Source organism: Aulostomus chinensis, chromosome 8, assembly GCF_037954235.1.
Source record: "Aulostomus chinensis isolate RoL2024-O1b breed Wild chromosome 8, RoL_Achi_v1.0, whole genome shotgun sequence".
NCBI classification, from domain to species: Eukaryota; Metazoa; Chordata; class Actinopteri; order Syngnathiformes; family Aulostomidae; genus Aulostomus; species Aulostomus chinensis.
In genome coordinates this window covers 11,431,111-11,451,464 of record NC_141327.1, presented here as the reverse complement: position 1 = coordinate 11,451,464, position 20,354 = coordinate 11,431,111, and the positions used below count along the sequence as shown (strand labels likewise).

Genomic DNA, 20,354 nt, shown 5'->3' with positions numbered 1-20,354 from the left:
TTCAGACACTTCAATTCCAAGATACCCAAAGCATGTTCTTTTGGAACATGTCTTACAGTGTCTGCAACAAAGTGCCCTTGTGCTGTCATAATATGCATAACTTTCTGTGTGTGAGTGTTGATTATGCACACTGCTCCCCTCCTACACATCTGTGTATGAGCTCCAGATGAACAAGCTGGACAGTCACAGAAGAAGGACACGGACTTCTCACATTATCCAGCTTTTCCATTTAGAGATCAGCAGCAGCAGCGGCACATTTCTGATCGTATGCTGGTGAGTGAAAAGTAAGTACATTTGTGAGTGTTCATATTGATTTTTAAATGCACTTCAACAAAGTAAATGTGCTAATAATGTATGTCATCTTTGCAGTATTGTCATAAAGAACAGACTCTGGTATGAAGAGGGTTACTACAAGCAGGCTGAATGAATGAGGATACACTGTTTGGAGCGCAGCAAGATATCTTCATGTTGAGAACTCAACTTTATTGTAAGAAAACATACTGAGGGTTTTCTCATGAACATTGTTTGACATTCAGATCCACAGCTTTCCTCAGTTTTTTTTTTTTAGCAGCCATGGCATCAACTGGTCTTCAGCTGCTGGGCTTGGTGTTGGCGGTGCTGGGTTGGGTGAGTGGGGCATTAGTGTGTGCAGCTCCTTTGTGGCGCGTGTCTGCGTTTGTAGGTGGAGAGCTGGTGATTGCCCAGGTCTTGTGGGAGGGACTTTGGATGAACTGCTTGTCTCAGACCACAGGCCAGATCCAGTGTAAGACCTATGACTCCACGCTGGCTCTGCCCACATCCTCCCAAGTTGCCCGTGGCCTCACTGTTCTCTCCCTGCTGCTCTGCCTGCTGGCCCTCCTACTTGGGGTGACAGGGGCCAAGTGTACTCACTGCATGGGTAAGGGGAACCAGGTCTCCAAGGCTCGGCTGGCTAGAACAGCAGGGGTGCTGTTCCTCGTGGCTGGCCTCGCCTACTTGATACCGATCTGCTGGACTGCCTATTCCATCATCAAGGACTTCTATGATCCCAATGTTGCAGCCCCTCTAAAGAGAGAACTGGGGCCGGCGCTGTACCTTGGTTGGGGGTCCAGTGTGTTGCTTCTGGTGGGCGGAACTCTCCTACATATTGGCTCTTCTCCAGTAGGAGAACGGGCATTTCCTGTTGTTGGAGGTGCAAAGAAAAACAACCCACATGCAGGGGTGGCAGGAGAGGTGAAGCAACCAGAAAAATCTTTTGTATAAATTGATGTTGTTGTACATGTGAAGGAAAAACCACGAGAACATTCAGCCTATGTTGTTGTTCCGCTATATTGGTCAGCTGATGAAGCTGAGTCAGTGCATGTTGAACTGATGACATGCGTATCATTAACACTGACTGTTTTCAATATTAACATTAAAACTCGTAGAGTTTCCTAATGAAGTATACAACACATATTTGAAGGCTTTGTGTTGGTGTGGGAGTTAGAAATTAATTATTACTTGTGGGAGGATTTACATGTTTGCTAACATGTTTGACTTACATTTCTAAAATTCCCCTCTGCCTCTGCTTGTGTGTGTGTGTGTGTGTGTGTGTGTGTGTGTGTGTGTGTGTTCACTTGTATGTCTGTATGAGTGTGGGCGGTCTGTGCACAGAGGGGCTGTGTACATCTGATGTTCTTGTCTTTTAAGCATGTATTTATGTATTCACACCTTGAATTTGATCTTTATTATATATTTATTTATTCTTGTTAATACTCTTAGTATTATATATATATATATATATATATATATATATATATATATATATATATATATATATATATATATTCCCCCCCCCCCAATAATTTTCAGATGTTTAAAAGTGTCAGCATCAAGTATGTATTACCTTAAATACAATACAGTTTGGGGGTCTCAGTTAGGTTTGAAAATTGATGTAATTAGGATTATGAGCAACAGAATTCAGTTTACATGAGGTGCATGTAAATGCAACACTGCATCGTTCACCTTTTCTTTTTGTCTTTTTTCTGTTAAATCAATTACACACAATAAACACAGAGTAAGTGATTTTCTGATTTCAGTATGTCTGTTCATGTGTCAGGATGGCACAGTGGTGCAGTGGTCAGCACTGTGGCCTCACAGCAAGAAGGTTCCAGGTTTGAGTCCCGGCTCCATCACAGGATCTTTCTGTGTGGAGTCTGCATGTTCTCCCTGTTCCTGTGTGGGTTCTCTCTGGTACTCCAGCTTCCTCCCACAGTCCAAAGACATCAAGAGGGGACGAGGCTGATTGATACTCTAAATTGACTGTAGGTGTGACTGTGAGTGTGAATGGTTGTCTGTCTCTATGTGTTGGTCCTGTGATGGACTGGTGACCTGTCCAGGGTGAACCCTGCCTCACACCCAAAGGGTGCAGGGATAGACTCCAGCCCCCCATGACCCTTAACAGGATAAGAAGTGGAAAATGGATGGATGGATGGTTGTGTGTCACTGTGCAGAAATATTCATCTTGCTCACGTTGTCTTCTATATATCTGTGAATGATGCCAAAGGTCTTCAGGTGAATTGCTTAAGTATTTTACATTGTGATTAGAAAAATATTGGCTCCAAAAAGGACACTCTCAAGAAATAATATTAAACATATCTTATTCTTATTATAAGGGTAATATGCACATTTGTGAAGTTTGGAAATAATCATTGTTGACAGGAGTAATACCTTTGTAATAGCAGACATAGTACACTTGGTGGCAGTATACACTCAGAATTGATGTTTACAAAACTCAGCCCTTAGATGCAGTTAACTCTTGATTAAAAAAGTGAAGTCTTTAAACCAATTTTTCCACCATAAAAAAAATCATACCAAGATGTAAGCATCAGGTTAAATGTCAGTAGGCAACGATCGTGTCTGAAATACTTCTAGTGATAATTGTTTGTCTTATATAATTTAGCAGTTATTTGTATCCACACTTTGGGAATAGCTAAACAGGAGTTCTTTCGGCGGTGAAAATTTGACTGTGGTAGAATGTAGCATGTTTGTTGTTAAGTGACTTAAGAGTTAATGTTTGGTTGAGGAGGTGTGATAAGATTGCATAACCTCCGTCAGATTCAAACATGCAGATACGTGTCCACACATCAGGTTGGACGGCTATAATTCGAGTTTTTGTCCGATTACAACGGGAAGTTTCTGAACTTGTAGATATTCTCTGTCACATCTAAATTAGAGAAGAAAATATCATGCAATCATGCTAAAACTGATCCATCGATGAGAAAGAGTAGAATCTTCATTGATAGTTTGTTAAAACTTAGTAATGAACGTGTATGAAGCGCCAACATTGGCAAGATGGGATTAGATTTCTCTGAAGAAGAGGAATACTTGGTTGTATGATTCATCGATATTATTTGACAACATTAAACCATTGATGCAATCAAGCAGAAGACACATGTGAGCCACATCTGCTCCTTCTTCCCACAGGTCATGTGCTGCCGTGCAGCTTCGGGTGTGACTGCGTTTGATTGTCGCACGTCTCTCAGAAACGTCTGGAGAATCTCAACAATGATCAGCTTTCACTGTAAAGTGTCACATTCATTCTCAAAAGTTGGATATTTTAACCTCCCACGATGGAACTGTAAATGGGTATCACATGACACCGGGTCTCTGCTGCGTCCAAGACTCTGGAGGTCTTTTTTCATGTGTAAAAACACCACACAAAGAAGCTCTTACTCACTTGTCTCCCTTCACACGATACAAAAATCAAAAATCAAAATCAAAATTGAATGAAATCATCATTTAAAATATTTAATTGTATTCAAAATTTCATATTATATTATTCGTATCTTTGCTCTGAATATATTCTATTTGCTGAATAAGGGACAAGTTAAAAATGAAAAACTGCCACATAATTGATGTACATGGACTTTTAAGAAATTTGAGCTCATCAGCGCGAAGGGCTCTTTCTGACATCACATCTCTGACACATGGAACTCACAGAATGGACAGTCCAGCATATTGCGCATATATTTGTGAAATCCTGTTTATCATTCAAATGTAGAATCGGGAGAATGTAGAGTTTAAAATGTGTATAACTGACTGAGGTTAAAGTAAATATTCTCACTGGACGATCAGTTTCTCGATGCTTCTTTTTTTGTCGTTCTCGTGGCTCCGTTCGCTGTAGTCAACTGATCAAATACACACGTCTCTCAATACGTGTCCTCTCTGTCCGCTGCATTTACTGCTAGTACAAACCATTACTGGCCTTAAATCCAAAGCGTGGGGATCTGAGTGTGCATTCTGTGTCATAATATATTAAAAAAAAAGTCTGGAAGAGAAACTGCCTGCTGCAATGGTCGATGTCATCTTAAAGAGACACGTTGATTTTTCCTCTTTACAGCTGCAGTAAGGATGTATATCTCTTTAAGAAAAAAAAAAACGCATAGCAGCTCGTAGTGATGAAAGTGGGGTGAGAGTTTGCTCAGCCCGGGTCTCTCGTCATGTCATATCCGCAGCCGACCTTTGAATCTATCTCGGCCCCCCGGCGCGTAGGCAGCTCCGCCGTTCACGGTAACAATTGGCTGAATCTTTTCCGGAGCGGAGCTGCTTCCTCCAGAGCTGTGCGTCGTGGCCAAAATAGAGCTCACATACGCACGTACACACACACACACACACGCAGCCTTTCACATGGTCACGAGCAAATAATGTGGCGCGTGTGTGTGCGCGCGGTGCAGCTGGAGCCGAAGTCCCCTGTAGTAGTGCAGAGTCTTATCGCAATGTTTGAAGATTAACGAGGTTTTTCGTGAGCCGTCACCGACCACAAGCTACAGCCAGCTGTACCCTGCAGGCCGGAGCAGGCGGGCTGCGTGTCGAGGAGGACTGGAAGCCGAGTCACCGCTGCTGTAGCTGCACCGGGGAAGGATAAACTAAGAAGCCATGACAGAGAAGCGGATATCGCGGTGGTATTTCGGGGGACTGGCGTCGTGCGGAGCCGCCTGCTGTACGCATCCTCTGGATCTGCTGAAGGTGAGGGACTCCTCCAGTGGTGGGCAAGAGGGTGCAGGCCTGAACACAAGGTTACAACTGTTACCATGAATACTCTGCAGCTATTTACTTCTAGACGTGTCATCATGTTACAGCGTGTGAGTAAATCATCTGGAGGACTGCTAGCAATAGCAGACCTGGCTCCTGCTTCATGTGGCATCCCTGTAATGTCTGCCAGGAAGCCGTAGGTTGGTAAAAGAGAGGACATGGGTGGAATGACAAGTGAGAGTAGGTTATTCTGCCGCTAAAATGAAAAATTATACTGTGAGTTACTGTTTACTTGCCACATGCAACCTAACAAGGTGATGTGTGTTACTACCCAGGGCCCAAGATGTCCCTGTGGGGTAGTATGAGGATTTCGAAGTCTGACATGGTGCCCCCCCCCCCCCCCCTTCAGAAGAAGCTTGGATTAAGGGTTTTGTCACTGGATACCTGCAAAGCATCATACCTATTTTATTCAATTCAATAGACCAGGGGTTCCCAAACTTTTAGGCTCAGAACCCCCAAAATTAAGGTGTGGGAGATTCACAACCTACATATACATGCTGATAGACCAGTCAAAACGCAACCACATTAAAGCTGACGTAAGATTCAGTACTATTTTCATTGTAGTAAATAGTACTGAATCCAGTTGTATCTTAAGAAATACGAAAGCCATCTGAATGTAGTTGTTCAGTACATCATTTCAGAGTCCCCCGATCGCACGAAAACCATCTGACCAGAGTCCTGTGGTCACTAAGCAAAGGAAAACTGACTGATTCCTCCTAAACTGCCTGTCTTTTAACGATATCACACACTTGCAGGCTGTTCTATGTGATGTTTCTTTGATAAGTAATAGTCTTTCACTTTGACTTCTTTCACTGAGCCTCCCTCCTCGGGGAGAGGCTGACAGCTATGTAGGACTCCTAATACACACGGGATTCCCAGAGGGAAGTGAGACTTAGTTTCACTATTGCGCACTATTCATCATAACTGGGAGAGCATAAAGTAAGACAAGAAGTTCACCTAACAATGACCTGTTTGTTTAAGATAGCCAAGAGCCAGTGCAGTGGTTCAGACATGGTATACTGACGTATTTGTGCCAGCGTGGCGCAAAATAAAGTATTTTTTAAGTGTGTGGAGAAGGTGAGCTGTAGAGCTGGGTGGTGTGTGTTCTAAAAAATATATCACACTGTCACCTGACACCTGGATGTTGCAGTGTGTGTAATACATAAATATCATCTCATAAACCTATTTGTTTTTCTGAAATTCAATACAAATGCCTCATCGGGGTTAACGTGTAAAAAGCTACTGTACTGTTAACTGGATTACATATTTACATTTCTTTCAGTTTTTACAGTTTTACAAACATTTCATGCAATGAACTGCTATTATAAATAGAAAAAATACAAAAACCAACTTCCAGCATTGGAAAGAAGATCATGAAGTACAATAAAATGAAGCAGCACGAATGGAAAATAAAGTAATTTCAAAGTGCAGCTGGACTGAAGCTTTTTGAAACTCCCTCATTCGTTACCTTATTTCAGGAATTTGCCTGATTGCTTCTGTGTAGTCCTCAAGAAGGCAAATTCCAGTCTTGGCCTGATATAGCTCTGTATTCTTGTCCTAGTTGGACCAAGGGCAGCACCACATGACCCTGATAACACTAACAGGCTGTCATGTGTCATGTGCTGGGTAACGATGTAGTAAAGGCCAGCAGTCGCTACATGCCGGCAGAAAAGCCCTGACATGCATTTGTGTTCTGACTTGATAGTTAGCTACTCCCTCCAATTTCAGCACTGCAAGACAGAAATATCCAACTTTGCAACTGGTGATTTAGGAGTCCACCACAACATCTTTATATTTACTTTTTACATTGTCTTGACTGGGTACACTAATTCAACCGTAAAACTGACATGATTTGAAAAAGTAAAACTGAGACCTCTGTAACAACTTCAAATCCAAAAGGAAGGCACATGACTCCATCTGGGTTAAAAGAGTTCCATTCCCACTGACCAAAGCCTCTGCTTCTGCCTGTGAGCCTGGGTTTTCTGCAGTGGGAACAGCTTTCATCAGCATTCAGTTTCAGGAAGAGTGACCCTGCAGGAGTAGACATGGGTAAATATTGGCTCGGCTCTGACCGGTAGAGTAACTGACATTAATATGTGTCTTGATCTCCCAAAGACATTATTTCCCTCATGCATCACGTCTTTGTCAGTCACTCCAGGATTCTGCAGAGTTTATTTCCGATTGTTGTGGTAAAAAAAAAGCTTGATTCTGCAGCGGCTTCGCTTAAAAATTCCAACAAAATTTGTGGGATTGTTTTGTTCTTCTTGTTTTGGCTGCAAAATTAGCAATTTTGTGTGAGAATTGTTTGAAAATTGTGTATATTTATAAGTGCATCCCCCTTCTTAATTCAAATCGGTAATCTACCTCACGGTCCAATCTAATTCCTTGCCATGACAATCTGGTGGTCTACATCACAAAAAGAGCTGAGAATATTTTGGTTCTGAATTCGTTTTATTTTCGAATTTGCTGTTAAAAATAAATGTATGGATGCTTTTAAACAGTAACCAGCACAGAACAATGGTTCTATTATGAAGCTAATGTAATTAACCACAATACTGTATCCACAAAAGGCAAATTGCAATCTTTCACAACTTTGAGTTTGTATAAACGTCATGTAATCTAACACAGGCTACAAGCATAAAAACAAATGAGTGTTATGAGCTGGGTTTGGAATGCCTTTACGAGGCGATGACGTGTCAGGAGACGAGGAGGTGTTGCGTGGCGTAGTAGAACTGACTTCTCTTCTTGAATTGTGAACTTTTGAAAATAAGCCTCCAAATATTCTGTGGCGTTTGGCTGATTCTGCATTAATTTATGTGATTTTAGAATTGCTGTTTTTCTGTCGCAGCTGCTTTGTGTCTCCGGAATGCAGGAAGAGCCAGCCATGTATATTTAGCTTGAAGCTAATAGCAACCCTCTTGTCCAACAGCAAACATCAGCAAAACTGTTCGTAAACATAAGCGTACAAACTCTAGTTTAGTAGCTCAGTTATCCATCGCCACTTTGATTTAAATTAAAAAGAAACTAACTGAAGCGTTATCGTTGCGTGTAATCTTGTGATATGATCCATTGGGGTTTCAGCCTAATGGCTTACACAGTGTTTCAGTGTCAGATGTAGATAATAGCTTTGGATAAAGTTTGAGATAATGATGAGGGGACAAATTACAGGATAGGGATCTCTTTATGCTAATGAACATTTTGGTTTTCATGCCGCAGTCGTGCCTCTCCCCTCAAACTTTCCTGTCACTGCTGAAGCAATGATGCGTTCATCACATGCATGATGAATAGTGAAACGGTCTCAATAGTCATTGTGTTCTCAACATCCTGAACCCGCGTTCATTTCTGTGCAGGGTATGAATAATAGAAGAAAATCGCCCAAGCAGTCGTGGCTTGGGTTCAAAACAGATGAGGTAAATCGGCTGTTAATTCATGACAGCTTGCTCAGAATGTTTCATTTGGACAGTGAGGACTCTGGAACGTTGCCAGAAAGTAATGATAAAAAGATTAGTACTCAGTCCCTCCTATGGAGAACACATGGCACATTTTTGGAATTCATTTTTTATCATAACCATTGCTGCTCCCAACCACAGGCCGCCACCAAACTGGTCCTGTAGTAGAGGCCCAGTTTACAAAGTTTATGCAGCACACTTGGGAGCATTCCTGTTAAAACATTTACAGTGTGTGACCTGTAACTTTATTCTTAGAACATGTGACCTCAGCAGGGAAGTCGAGGTTGAGCTGCTGTTGAGTCCCTTGTCAGATTTTATAGATTTCCTGGTACATTTTAACCCAGACGACCCGTAAACGCTGTGTCTGGCTGCACTCGTGTTGCCTGAAGAAAATCAGCAGAGTTGCTGAACTCGATTTGCCAGAACTTCCCTAAAAAAGACATGCCTCTCTGCTCGTGTGGTAGTCTTTCGTACAGGTGCTTGCTCCTGTTGCTTCAGTATTTCATCTTGTCACATTTTTGCACAACATTTAGTCGCTTCCTTTGTTAAGAGTTCTAATGAAATCCAGCACACGCAATCCTGCTGACATCCAGTGTAAAGTCCCTGAATGCTGAAATAAGTTAATTATCATCCCACAGTTTGGCGAAGAATGTGCCAGGGGTGGGGGCGTTTTTAGGATTGAAGTTACTCACTATCTTGTCAGTGTTAACTAGATTTGCTAGAAAAAAATTAAATGATCGAAAGAATGATGAGGTGAGTCAAATAGCCCTCAAAGTCTAAACCAGTGAGCTCAGTGGCATTCAAACTCAAATACTGGTAGAACACAGGGCAAAGGCCGCTTTGGTAAAGCTGCTGACCCCCCCCCCCCCCCCCCCCCCCGGACATGGCTAGAACACACATGAACTTAGTCAGCTGCTTCTGTATGTAAAGATTCCGTGTGTTTGAAGGAAATGCAGACACACTACTGTGTGTAAGTGCTGCCAGTAAGGATTGTTCGGTTTGTGGTGTTGTCGTCTTTGTTGCCGCTAGTTGTGTTCAGGCTGTAATTGTTCTTGAAACAGTGTGCGTGTTGTGTTGTAGGGTATTTCACTGCTGCTGTAAGTTTCTACGAGGTGGTACATAAGCTGTGACGCTGTATGGATGAAGCATTTCTATTTAGGACAGGCTCCAGTCTAATAATTCAATCATTTGGACAATAGAAACATGCTTCCATCTTATTTCCTATGCTTTTGGGAAACATCTTCGTACCCCTGAGCTGATACGCCCATTTTACAGTAGATTGAGTGCACTGCAGACAAGCAAACAGATGATGCAGGCAACCAAATTACTGGTAAATGTTCTTTTAAGTTCAGTTGCAGTTGTTGTTGTTACTGCTGTGTTTTTTCAGATGCAGAAAAAAAAAAACACCATTAACTTGACATATCTTTCTCATTTAGCAGGCTCCCTGCTCTCTAAATACTACATGACTGGGGAGCTTGATGATGGCGCAGTGTTACTAGCTCATGTGTCACACTGTTATTTCCCTCCTCACAGTAGGCATCACTCAGCATTTGATAACACTTGTAGAACATCTCGTGTGCTTTCTAAGAATCTGTTATGAAGGTAGTCCTGATATGTTGGCAGCAACAACAAAGATTAGTTTTACAAATTGGCAGAATAATGTTTTTGCAGCTTGAGCCGTAGCTCCCTTCCCTCCCCAAAAGTTCATCCCCAGAAAAAGAAATGTTTTTCAGATTTTTTTCCCCCCATTTTCCTTATCTCATGCGTTCCAAGATTTCCACGTGTTCATCAGATGTCTGTATGTGGATATTCAGCATGCTAATTAAATACTCCCCAGGTCCACCTGCAGACACAGCAGCAGGTGAAGAAGCGGATGATGGGGATGGCTGTTCATGTGGTGAAGAACAATGGAGTGTTGGCTCTCTACAATGGCCTCTCGGCTTCCCTTTGCAGACAGGTAATTGTGTGTGTGTGTGTGTGTGTGTGTGTGTGTGTGTGTAAGCTTCCGTTAATATGAGTTAAAAATCAAAAAGACTGAAAATTGACATATTTATTTTGTTGCAATTGAATTAACTCTGAGTTACACGTATTTTGTCCCTGCCATCAAGTTTAAAATGATTGCTTAGGTTTCAGTCTGTTCATTGAAAGTTTAACCACCAATTTTGGAGATTTGGAATCTCAGATATTACAGCTCTGTGCTCTTGAAAGAGAAGATCAGGAGCCCTGACTATCAAATGACTGATGTAACTCATCATTTATTCGCTGAATCTGTTTCCAGTCCATTTCTTTGTAATTATAATTTATTGATACATAAAAGTTTTGAATTGCAAAACTTTAAAAACTTTTTTGGCGATATTTAGACATTTATTAAATGTTTCCACTTTTTAATGCGCATAAAAAAGCTAGATTGAAACCTACTCACTGAATGATGATGAAGAATAAATCAACTTGATCGTTCTCTCCTCTCCTCTCCTCTCCTCTCCTCTCCTCTCCTCTCCTCTTCTCTTCTCTTCTCTTCTCAGATGTCTTATTCCCTCACCAGGTTTGCCATCTATGAGACAGTGAGGGACATGATGGGCAACACAGGCCAGGGCCCCCTACCCTTCTACCAAAAGGTCTTGCTAGGAGCCTTTGGAGGTGAGCACACACACACATTCTCTCATTCTCTGTCTTTGACATACACACACATGCAAACACACACACACACACAGTGTCATCCACATTCGTTTTACACCAACTAAATCTGGATGTCAACAGGTTTCACTGGAGGTTTTTTTGGCACTCCAGCAGATATGGTGAATGTCAGGTAACATGCTGAGACTCAAATTCACAACATCATACATCATACACAGTACCTTATTTGATGGGCTCTTGCGCAGTAAATAGCATCTTTCAAAGATCTTCTTTGTTTCCAGGATGCAGAATGACATGAAACTACCAGCAGAAGAGAGGAGAAAGTGAGTCTTGTAACCAGTTAGCTGAAAATGACCAGCATAAGCGATGTGCCTGATGTATTTACAACTTTGTGTTTTTTTTCCAGCTATAAACATGCTATCGACGGGGTAATCAGAGTCTTCAGAGAAGGTACATTCTAATGAGGATCCATGATATGTGACATATTTGCATCATTTTTGACTTCTGGGTTGTGTCCTGTCTTGCAGAGGGAATGAGGAAACTCTTCTCAGGAGCCACCATGGCCTCCAGCAGAGGGGCCGTGGTCACTGTCGGACAGGCAAGTAACATTACTCAGTTATCCTGATCCAAGCACGGAACCATGAAAGTGCTTCAAAAGTTTGCAGGAGACTTGTGGTGTTCTTAGGCGAAAGAAGAGAAACATTTGTTCTACTTGTCTTAAGTGCTGCGTCAAATTCAGCTGGACTTTTCAGTTCCCTTGAAGATGTTTCACCCTTCATCCAAGAGGCTTCTTAGAACTGAAGAAGGCTTGAAACATCTTCAAGGGAACTGACAGTAGAAATCAGCACTGCAGCACGCAAGACGTACCACGACCCGGATGGCTGAGAATCTTCACCGACTTGCTCTTGTAGTCCTACATTTTTAAACCCACAGTAACCTGACCACAAACAGTTTGGAAGACATTTATTTGTCAGCGATTCATCTGGGTCCCCCTGCTGACTCCTAGTTTCCTAGAGTTGGTCACTAATACATTATGAATGAATCCATACGGCCTCACATACTAGAACAGCCGCTCAAAAGGAAATTGGCTTCATGCTGTAACAGCCGTCATCATATTTATAGATTTCAAGAAGGAGTAATATTGACAGACTCTAAGTACATCCAAGTCTAAGACCGAACTGCACGATAAGCAGATTGTAAGTGCAGAATTTTCACTTTTCTGTCACCTTTGTTTGAAGGTGACTTGGCAAGGACCTCATGATATTTTAGGTATCAAGATATTTAGGTCATGATACAATTATATCCTATATCCAAACATGTTGTGATACTCTAAAAGAACAAGTCTGGTGTCTTTCTAGGCAACTTTGCAAGTTGGTTGTGTTCCCTGAATACCTAATGACAGCGAGAAAAGTTTTGCAAATGACATTTTCTTTGTCTTGCTAGATTTTTTTGTTTGTTCCCTAATTTCATTCAGAAGTTTAAGTGCTTCCAAACATGCGCTTTAAAGTTTCCAAGTGTGCGAAGTTTGTCTGCCATGTTGGTTTCTGACTGGCCACTTCCTTGAGTGCCTCATTCACCACGGCCGCTCCGGTGGAGCAGAGGTGTAGAAGTCATATTTTATTTACAGTCGAAAACACATCAGCATTTTATTTGAAAAGAAATCAATTATTAAGAGCTGGAATATTAATATTGTTTCAAAGAAAAGTGTGGCTATTTGCTGCGATATAAATATTTATTTATAGGTATTTGCCTTTGTTAATTCTTCAATTTTTCTGTGACGTCACTTCATTTTATATATAATATAAGGTCAAAGCTCTACTTAAAGTTTTTGACAATAGCCAAGATAAAATTTTTCTAACCTTCTTTCCTTCTGTCATAAACACAAACTTGGTTCACCAAATCTGACTCTTCTCTCTCTTCTCTCCCCAAACACAACTTCACAAAATCAAAAACACGATGTTCTTGGGGGGAAAAAAATGTAATGTAATGAATGCATTTTGCATTTGGAGAAAAGCAAATCAAATACAAAATGTTTTCATAGCTTCATGTTTTCAGTGCTTACAGTAAAAAGAAAATCCTTAATAGGACATCAACCTTATTTTGAGAATAACAGGTTTTTCACAAGTTCACAGAGAAGTACTACACTACCCACAATCCTAAAGTAACACAGTGAAGCCTCTAATTGGTGGAGGGCACTGTTAACTCAGACATGTGAACTGAACACATCACTATCAGCTGTTTTGAGTTTAATGTGGGCGCGATTGTTTTAGAGGGTAGATCCATGACGTCCCCTTTTGATCGGAAATTGTGAGTATTTTTGTGTTTTATGTTCATTGTCATCAGTGACACGTTAGCTGGCAACAGAAATATGGTTGGAATATGGCCTTATGAGACGAGTCATGCTTTTACTCTCACGACTATACTGTACGTGGAATTGTACCTTTGCCTTTTTCCCTGTTTTCTTATCATCTTATTATACCAAATCAAATGTTTACTGGTCACAAGAAATCTGCTCACCGGTTTGCTTGGTTCTTGGTTTAAAACTCTGTATAACAAAGAACAACAATGAACATTTGATTGCAGAATTCTCTGCTCTCCAAACCCACAGAACGCTGATGGACATCAGAGCCGTGTTTCATGTCTGAGATAATCTGATTAAAAAATCGTCAAGAATCGTTAATCTAATAGTCTTCGCTCATTATCATGACACAGCAGTGGCTCTCGGTGGGGTAATTCAGTTTAATCCGAGTTATTGTCATGGGTAGAATCAGGCTAGTTGTTGCTTGATCACACACATAATGTGGGAGTGGGTCTGCACTGAAAGTGAGGAGTGGTCCGTCAGTCGTGATGGTGAATGCATCTGATTCTCAAGTTGTTCTTTTTACTGTAACATCTTATTTTCGCTCCCACAGTTGGCGTGTTATGACCAGGCGAAGCAGCTGGTGTTGGGAACAGGGATGATGGGAGATAATATACTCACACACTTTCTGTCCAGCTTTATTGCTGTAAGTACCGGTCAGCTTTATTGGTTGGGTGCAGAGCTTTTTCATCAAGCCATCTCAGCATCTGAACCACCTCTCCTTAGGGAGGCTGTGCTACATTCTTGTGTCAACCTCTGGACGTACTGAAGACGAGGCTGATGAACTCAAAGGGAGAGTACACTGTGAGTGCAGTGCCCCTCCTCCTCCCTCTTTATCGTCTCTCCTTGCCTTTATTCCTTTCTGTCTCCGTCTATCAATCTTCTCCATGTCTCGGTATTCTGTCTGACTCTTTCCCCTCTCTCTTCAGGGGGTGACACATTGCTTACGAGAAACAGCCAAGCTGGGTCCTCTGGCATTTTACAAGGTAGTGTCAGTTTGAACTTGAAGGTCTTCTCACTACTGATTGAAGTTCCTGCTGCTTTGATGCGTCCTGACTAGTGAGAGTTGTTCCCTGCCTAACCAGTCTTCTGCTAATGGGTTATCTAAGATGTTAACGATTCAGTGTGAAAAAATGTTGTAGGATCGATGTTATTTTAGCTTGAAGACAAAAAAGACACACTGTTTCACAGGATTGGACAGTGGTATGACTGGTATGAATGTTAAAAATATGAATATTGTATAAGGTGCATGAAAACTTGTTTGTATTGAGGCTAGAACAATGTATGTGGCTTAATACAGGAAAAAAATGAAAATTTCAGACTTAAGTGAAGAGCTCCATCATCTCAAACCAACTGTAGCTGATTTAATATGAGCTCCATTCATGCTTTGTACAAATCAGCATCATAATGAAGGTACCTCCGCTCTATTTTTGATCATTTATTGCGTGACTGATGATTCGGATCTGAATATGAACCATAAGTCGTGCAGACGCAGGTCAGACAGGGTGGGAAATTCACTGGGTTGTAGGCGTCGCATTTTCTCTCCTGCTCTTCATCAGTCTGTGCCTCCAGATAACGTTCCAGACCCTGACTGGGCGGTGGTTAGTTTTCCTCCCAGGATTTCCATTAATAGGGAGCAGTACTAGTTACTATGGTCATGTAAACATTAATGGAAAGAATGAACTTGTATTGTGAAAGATCTGGCTAAGGCATCTCAAAGCTAAAATTTAAGGTATTATTTAGCTTGAAGCTAATGGTGACCCATGGGCACCAACTAGTAGCCACAGCAGAACTGTCCAAAGCATCCACTTATAACACCTCAAATATATTGTCCAGTGTAATCCATGTCAAAATTTAAAAACAAAAAAACAAAAACACATCTCCTCTGGTCCGGCTCTGCCATAAGCTAATGTGACCAGCTGCCACATTCAGTTGAAGCAACTTGCCCACATTCGTTCAGATGCAGAGTGGGAATACATTATTTGTCCCAGAGGGAAATTCAGAAAGCAGCTGACATGACACAATGGGTGGCTTATGCATCTGCAGGTAGGCTACTATTAGCATTTAGTAGCCTGATGGCAGAAGAAATGAGAGAGTTCTCATAATCCATGTGCTTAGTAGCAGCCATGCTACTGCTTTCTGGAAAACTCACTTCTTCCAGAGAGCACGTTTCTGTCAGACTCCACTGACATTGTTAGCTGTCAGTTCAGCTGTTGTTGTCTTTCGCAGACAACCCATTGAACCAGCACACAAATGAGTACTAAACGTCGCACAAACTGTTCTTGCTAAGTTTGCCTGCATTTGCAGTAGCAGCTCCACCTCAGTGGATATACTGAAGAAGTTGACTTTAAATCCACGTAATTGTAATCGAACTAATAACCTGCTGTCTCATTGTGTTGCAGGGTCTTGTCCCAGCAGGGATCCGCTTGATTCCTCACACAGTGCTCACCTTCATCTTCCTCGAACAGCTCAAAAAAAACTTTGGCGTTCGCATCATCTGCTGATAGACCGCTTCGCCCCTCTCAGAGCCGTTCGCAGTTCCCCAGCCTGCTCTTCTCCGCTAACCTTAAGGGAAAGAAGGGATGAAAGGAAGTCAAGCGCAGTTTTTCCTTTCACTTTACCTCTATCGATGCTCCAGCTGGAAGCCTGATTTTGTTAAAGAACAGCAGCAAATTGCAAGGGATGGAATAATGGATTACAACCGTAGATTATTAATGCGATGCTGAGAAAGAATAAAGATTTAAATGTTATTAGAACAACCTGCCACCTTCAGAGGATCAAAGTTAGCGGTTGCAGATGTTTAGTTTAGATGTCCTCTCCAAAATAGACACAGTTAATGTGTGTCAGGGTGAGACAATAACCCCGTTAATTCTTCTACAGTGTTTGACTAAATGTTTACTAATTCCAAAATATAAGATTTTGTTACTCATGTTTTAATCTGAGTAATCCAGCAGTGTTGTGGAGGAGGAATGCGGGCATTTGAGGAGAGAATTTGGTTGATTACAAAATACACTTGAACCATTTTAACAAACACAATGTAGCCTTGACATCAGTGCCATTCTGATGGCTCTCTAACATTGTCACTTAAACCTAATTTACTGAACTGTTATGTCATTGTGTATTAATCATTCCCATCACCGGTGACCAAATGTGATGCAATAGTGTTGCTATACCTGTTTCTTATTTTAGAACTGGAAAGCAGCTATGAGTAGGTTCAGATTAGTTTAAGTCCTTTGCTTCATTCCAATGTTCTACCATCATTTCACTTTCAACCTGTTTTGAGAAGACCAAGGTGTGACATGTTGAGGAAGGGGGGTGGGGAGGTGAGGAGGTGAGGCCTTCTCCTGTCCCAGTTTACTCCTTCGTCTCGCTGCTCTAGAGATATGTGTTGATTATGAAGCTTTCATAGAACTACACCACATGTATAAATGTGCCATCACTGTCCAGCTGAATGCCTGTCAGACTCGGGACGCCACTGTTTTAGAAGGCACTTTATTAAAACTGGACTCTCAGTGACTAAACTGCTGCATAAACACACACATTCGATACGTAAACATGTTCTATAAGTAGAAATGAAAATATTTTAGATCTTCTGTAATTAATATGTTAATGGTTGCAGCGGTAAATCGTTTGTAATGTGATTTATGTTCCCATGATAAGTAAGGAAGCCTTCTCTGAGCTGGTCATCATGTTGCCTTACAGTATCTGTCCTGCAGGGGGCAGTATAGTAATGTTTTTAACCCCAACAGCCTAAAGGAGCCTTTCATGAGCATCCTTATAACCTTGCACTTTCATCCCTGGACAAATTTAGAGAGAGAGCTGCTGTAGATCAGCTGTGAGAGGCTCAAGTAGCTCCAATGGTACCAACGCGCACAGTTACGAAACCGGACGAACCCGCTGCTCTGGGTGTTGTGAATAAGAATTTTGTTTATCATTGACTAATGATTTTTGAATTAAAATAGGAATGAAAACAATGTGTCAGGAGCCTGTGCTTCTATACAATATTAACAAACATCCCAATGCTTTCGTTGGCTTTCATTTCATAAATTGCCTGCTGAAACTTTGTTATCAGGCACCACAATTCATCATTGTCAGCCGCTGCAATTGCGACTGAAAAAAAAATGCAATTATCATTTTGAGCAGTTCTACACAAATATTGCAGAAATGACCTTGTTTTTGTAAAATGTTTCTTTTTTGTTATTTACTGTAATTAAGTAAAAATTTGAAAACTGTGCGGTACTAACACATTGTGGAAAATTTTGTAATTTGAGGTTTTTTTCTAAATACACTTTTTTAGATTTATCTCACAATCACAGTATTTTACACATTAATCTCAAAATTATTTTCCACCAGTTTGAGCTGTTCTAGTTTAAGCTGCATCCTGGAACAGACTGAGGGGTTCATCTTCCTCAGTTCACCAGCACGTCGATCTCACGCAGGCCCGTCGAAACCTTTCCCCTTACAATGCTTTTTCTCCACACCACCATCCCTGCTGCCTCAACAGTTTTTTTCTGACCTACTTTATTTGTACCAAACTGACATCTGGCTCAAGGATCCCACACATTGAAAGAGCATTGTACCTCACAATAGAGAAACCAAAAAGTAATTCACAGAATGTTTATTTATTTTTTTGGAGGCCTTTTGTAATTTGTATTCATTTATTACAACGTGTGGACTCAATTTGGCTCCACTGATTTAAGGGCTGATATTTAGCCATGATGATACATGGAGGGAGTTGTCAGCCTTTGTTGCAGGGCATGACTTATATTATTAATGCTATCCATCAAATGTTAAGTGGTAATAAGCGTGACCGTTCACCTCCACACACACACATGCACACACACACTGGAGCCTCAGGCGTGGGATGAAGAGGATCAGGCTGCAGGTTGGCAGATGATGATGCTTTTACTTCACACACCTTGATTTCAGGAAGAAGCATCAAACACTGATTGAGGATCCTGTGGTTTCATGAGATGAGATTTCATGAGAAGAGACTGATCCTCTCCGAGGCAAGGGATTGCATTTTGTTGAGAGAGACGTTCGGTTTGTCTTATGAGGCTAAAATACCACAGCAGAAAACATGATGCGCATGAAAATCAAGATAGTGGGCAACACTCAGGATGCAACACAGCCCTCCAACATCGACCGTTGACAAAACTGACAAGCAAAAAAATCAATTTTCTCCTTTTGGAGTGTGTGTGTTTGTGGGGGGGGGGGGGGGGTGGGGTGGGATGTAACTGACACGGTATTTAGGTATAGTGAGTTATGCACATGTTATGTTTTAATCATCCATCCATTGTCTTCCGCTTATTCCTGTTAAGGGTAGCGGGGGAGGGGGGGCTGGAGCCTATCCCAGCTGCCTTTGGGTGAGAGGCAGGGTTCACCCTGGACAGGTCACCAGTCCATCACAGGGCCAACACATAGAGACAGACAACCATTAACACTCACAGTCACACCTACGGTCAATTTAGAGTATCAATCAGCCTCGTCCTCTCTTGATGTCTTTGGACTGTGGGAGGAAGCTGGAGAACCAGAGAGAACCCACACAGGAACAGGGAGAACATGGAGACTCCACACAGAAAGATGCTGTGCTGGAGCTGGGACTCAAACCCGGAACCTTCTAGCTGTGAGGCAACAGTGCTGACCACTGCACCACCGTGCTGCCTGTTTTAATCACAGTGTAATAGAAAAAAATCAACACATTTGTTCAATGTGTTCTTGATTGTCTTTAGTTCCACCACTAGTATATTACAAATAATATCACAGTACTAGCTTTCAGTTAAATACCAGATCAAGTCATTCAACTGCAAGGACAAGGAAGGTTTGGGCGCCATTATTCAGGGAAACAAACAAGCTCACACAGACATGAATGGATCAAATTAAAGTTCTGCAGAACAGGTTGGAAAGAGACACAGGAACATGAAGTTTGAAAGGTCAGGGCTGAGGTTTGAATGGAGCCGTGTCCCGACACAATGTTTGATTCCAGCTCTTTAGAAGTTTGGCCACATATGTGGAACTTTCCCTCTCAGAGCAGCAGTTTCCAAACAACACACTGACAAAGAGTTAAAGAACTCAAAGAACTCCCCAGCTATAAGAGGCGGGCTGCAGTTCAGAGGGACATCGCACAAGAATAATCTTTTGTTCATTTGCATGTGTGAGAGAAAGACAGAGTTGGAGTGAGAGGCTGTGATGATCTTGAAAGCACTTCTTTTACTTCATGGAGGTTTTTGATTAATCTAATCTGTTAAGTGTCGTGGGGGGGGGGGGCTTGAGTTTATGCTAGCTGACATTGGGTGAGAGGCGGGGTTCACCCTGGACGGTTCGCCAGTCCGTTGCAGGGCCATCAGGAGCAATTAGGGGTTCAGTATCTTGCTCAAGGATACTTGGACATGGTCACCAGGAGAAGTGAGGATTGAACCAGCGACCCTTCAGTTACTAGACGGCCACTCTACCTCTGAGCCCTGCCACCCCTTGATTAATCATGTCATACTGTATGAAATATAACTTAAGGCTCCTCGCATTTAACCTTCACTAATCCTTTTTTATTTTTTTTTACATATATATTTGTATTTAATTTTGAAACAAATCAGAGAAAATTAAAGCTGCAAGCAGCGTTGTTAGGGCCTGAGCCTCCTCGCGCCTGCGGCTGGGCGGCACATATTTCACCAAATCCAATGGTGTAAGTATGACAGCAGAGGGACTTGTAGTTCAGGAGACAGAAGCCTCAGTGTGAGGCCTAAGGTGAGTGCAGAGCTGAGAGCTGGCCCTTTGAGAGCCCCTCCCCCTCTCCTCCCTGTCACCTGTGTCAGCTTGGAGAGCAGAGCAGGATTTTCTGAGAGTTTTTAGTAGGAAAAAGTGTC

At 41.9% G+C, this 20,354-nt stretch overlaps 2 protein-coding genes across 2 annotated transcripts; both read left to right on the top strand.

Annotated features, from left to right (window-relative positions):
* Window positions 1–562: 562 nt before the first annotated feature.
* Window positions 563–1,695, top strand: LOC147257136 (claudin-4-like). The gene has a single exon (XM_086210950.1). The coding sequence runs from the start codon at window positions 574–576 to the stop codon at window positions 1,240–1,242; it is 669 nt and encodes a 222-aa protein (XP_086067076.1). The 5' UTR covers window positions 563–573; the 3' UTR covers window positions 1,243–1,695.
* Window positions 1,696–4,405: 2,710 nt separating this feature from the next.
* On the top strand, window positions 4,406–17,671 carry slc25a10b (solute carrier family 25 member 10b). The gene is made up of 11 exons (XM_086210948.1): window positions 4,406–4,986; window positions 10,339–10,458; window positions 11,024–11,138; window positions 11,259–11,307; window positions 11,417–11,458; window positions 11,542–11,585; window positions 11,663–11,733; window positions 14,048–14,140; window positions 14,221–14,298; window positions 14,424–14,480; window positions 15,897–17,671. The coding sequence occupies exons 1-11, from the start codon at window positions 4,897–4,899 to the stop codon at window positions 15,996–15,998; spliced, it is 861 nt and encodes a 286-aa protein (XP_086067074.1). The 5' UTR covers window positions 4,406–4,896; the 3' UTR covers window positions 15,999–17,671.
* The last annotated feature ends 2,683 nt before the right edge of the window (window positions 17,672–20,354 follow it).

Excerpts from the sequence above, each read along its gene's own strand:
- LOC147257136 (XM_086210950.1), top strand. The coding sequence starts at position 574 with ATGGCATCAACTGGTCTTCAGCTGCTGGGCTTGGTGTTGGCGGTGCTG.
- slc25a10b (XM_086210948.1), top strand. The coding sequence starts at position 4,897 with ATGACAGAGAAGCGGATATCGCGGTGGTATTTCGGGGGACTGGCGTCG. Across the intron at positions 14,141-14,220 it reads TTCTGTCCAGCTTTATTGCT|GGAGGCTGTGCTACATTCTT; the intron begins GTAAGTACCGGT and ends ACCTCTCCTTAG. Across the intron at positions 14,299-14,423 it reads ACTCAAAGGGAGAGTACACT|GGGGTGACACATTGCTTACG; the intron begins GTGAGTGCAGTG and ends CTCTCTCTTCAG.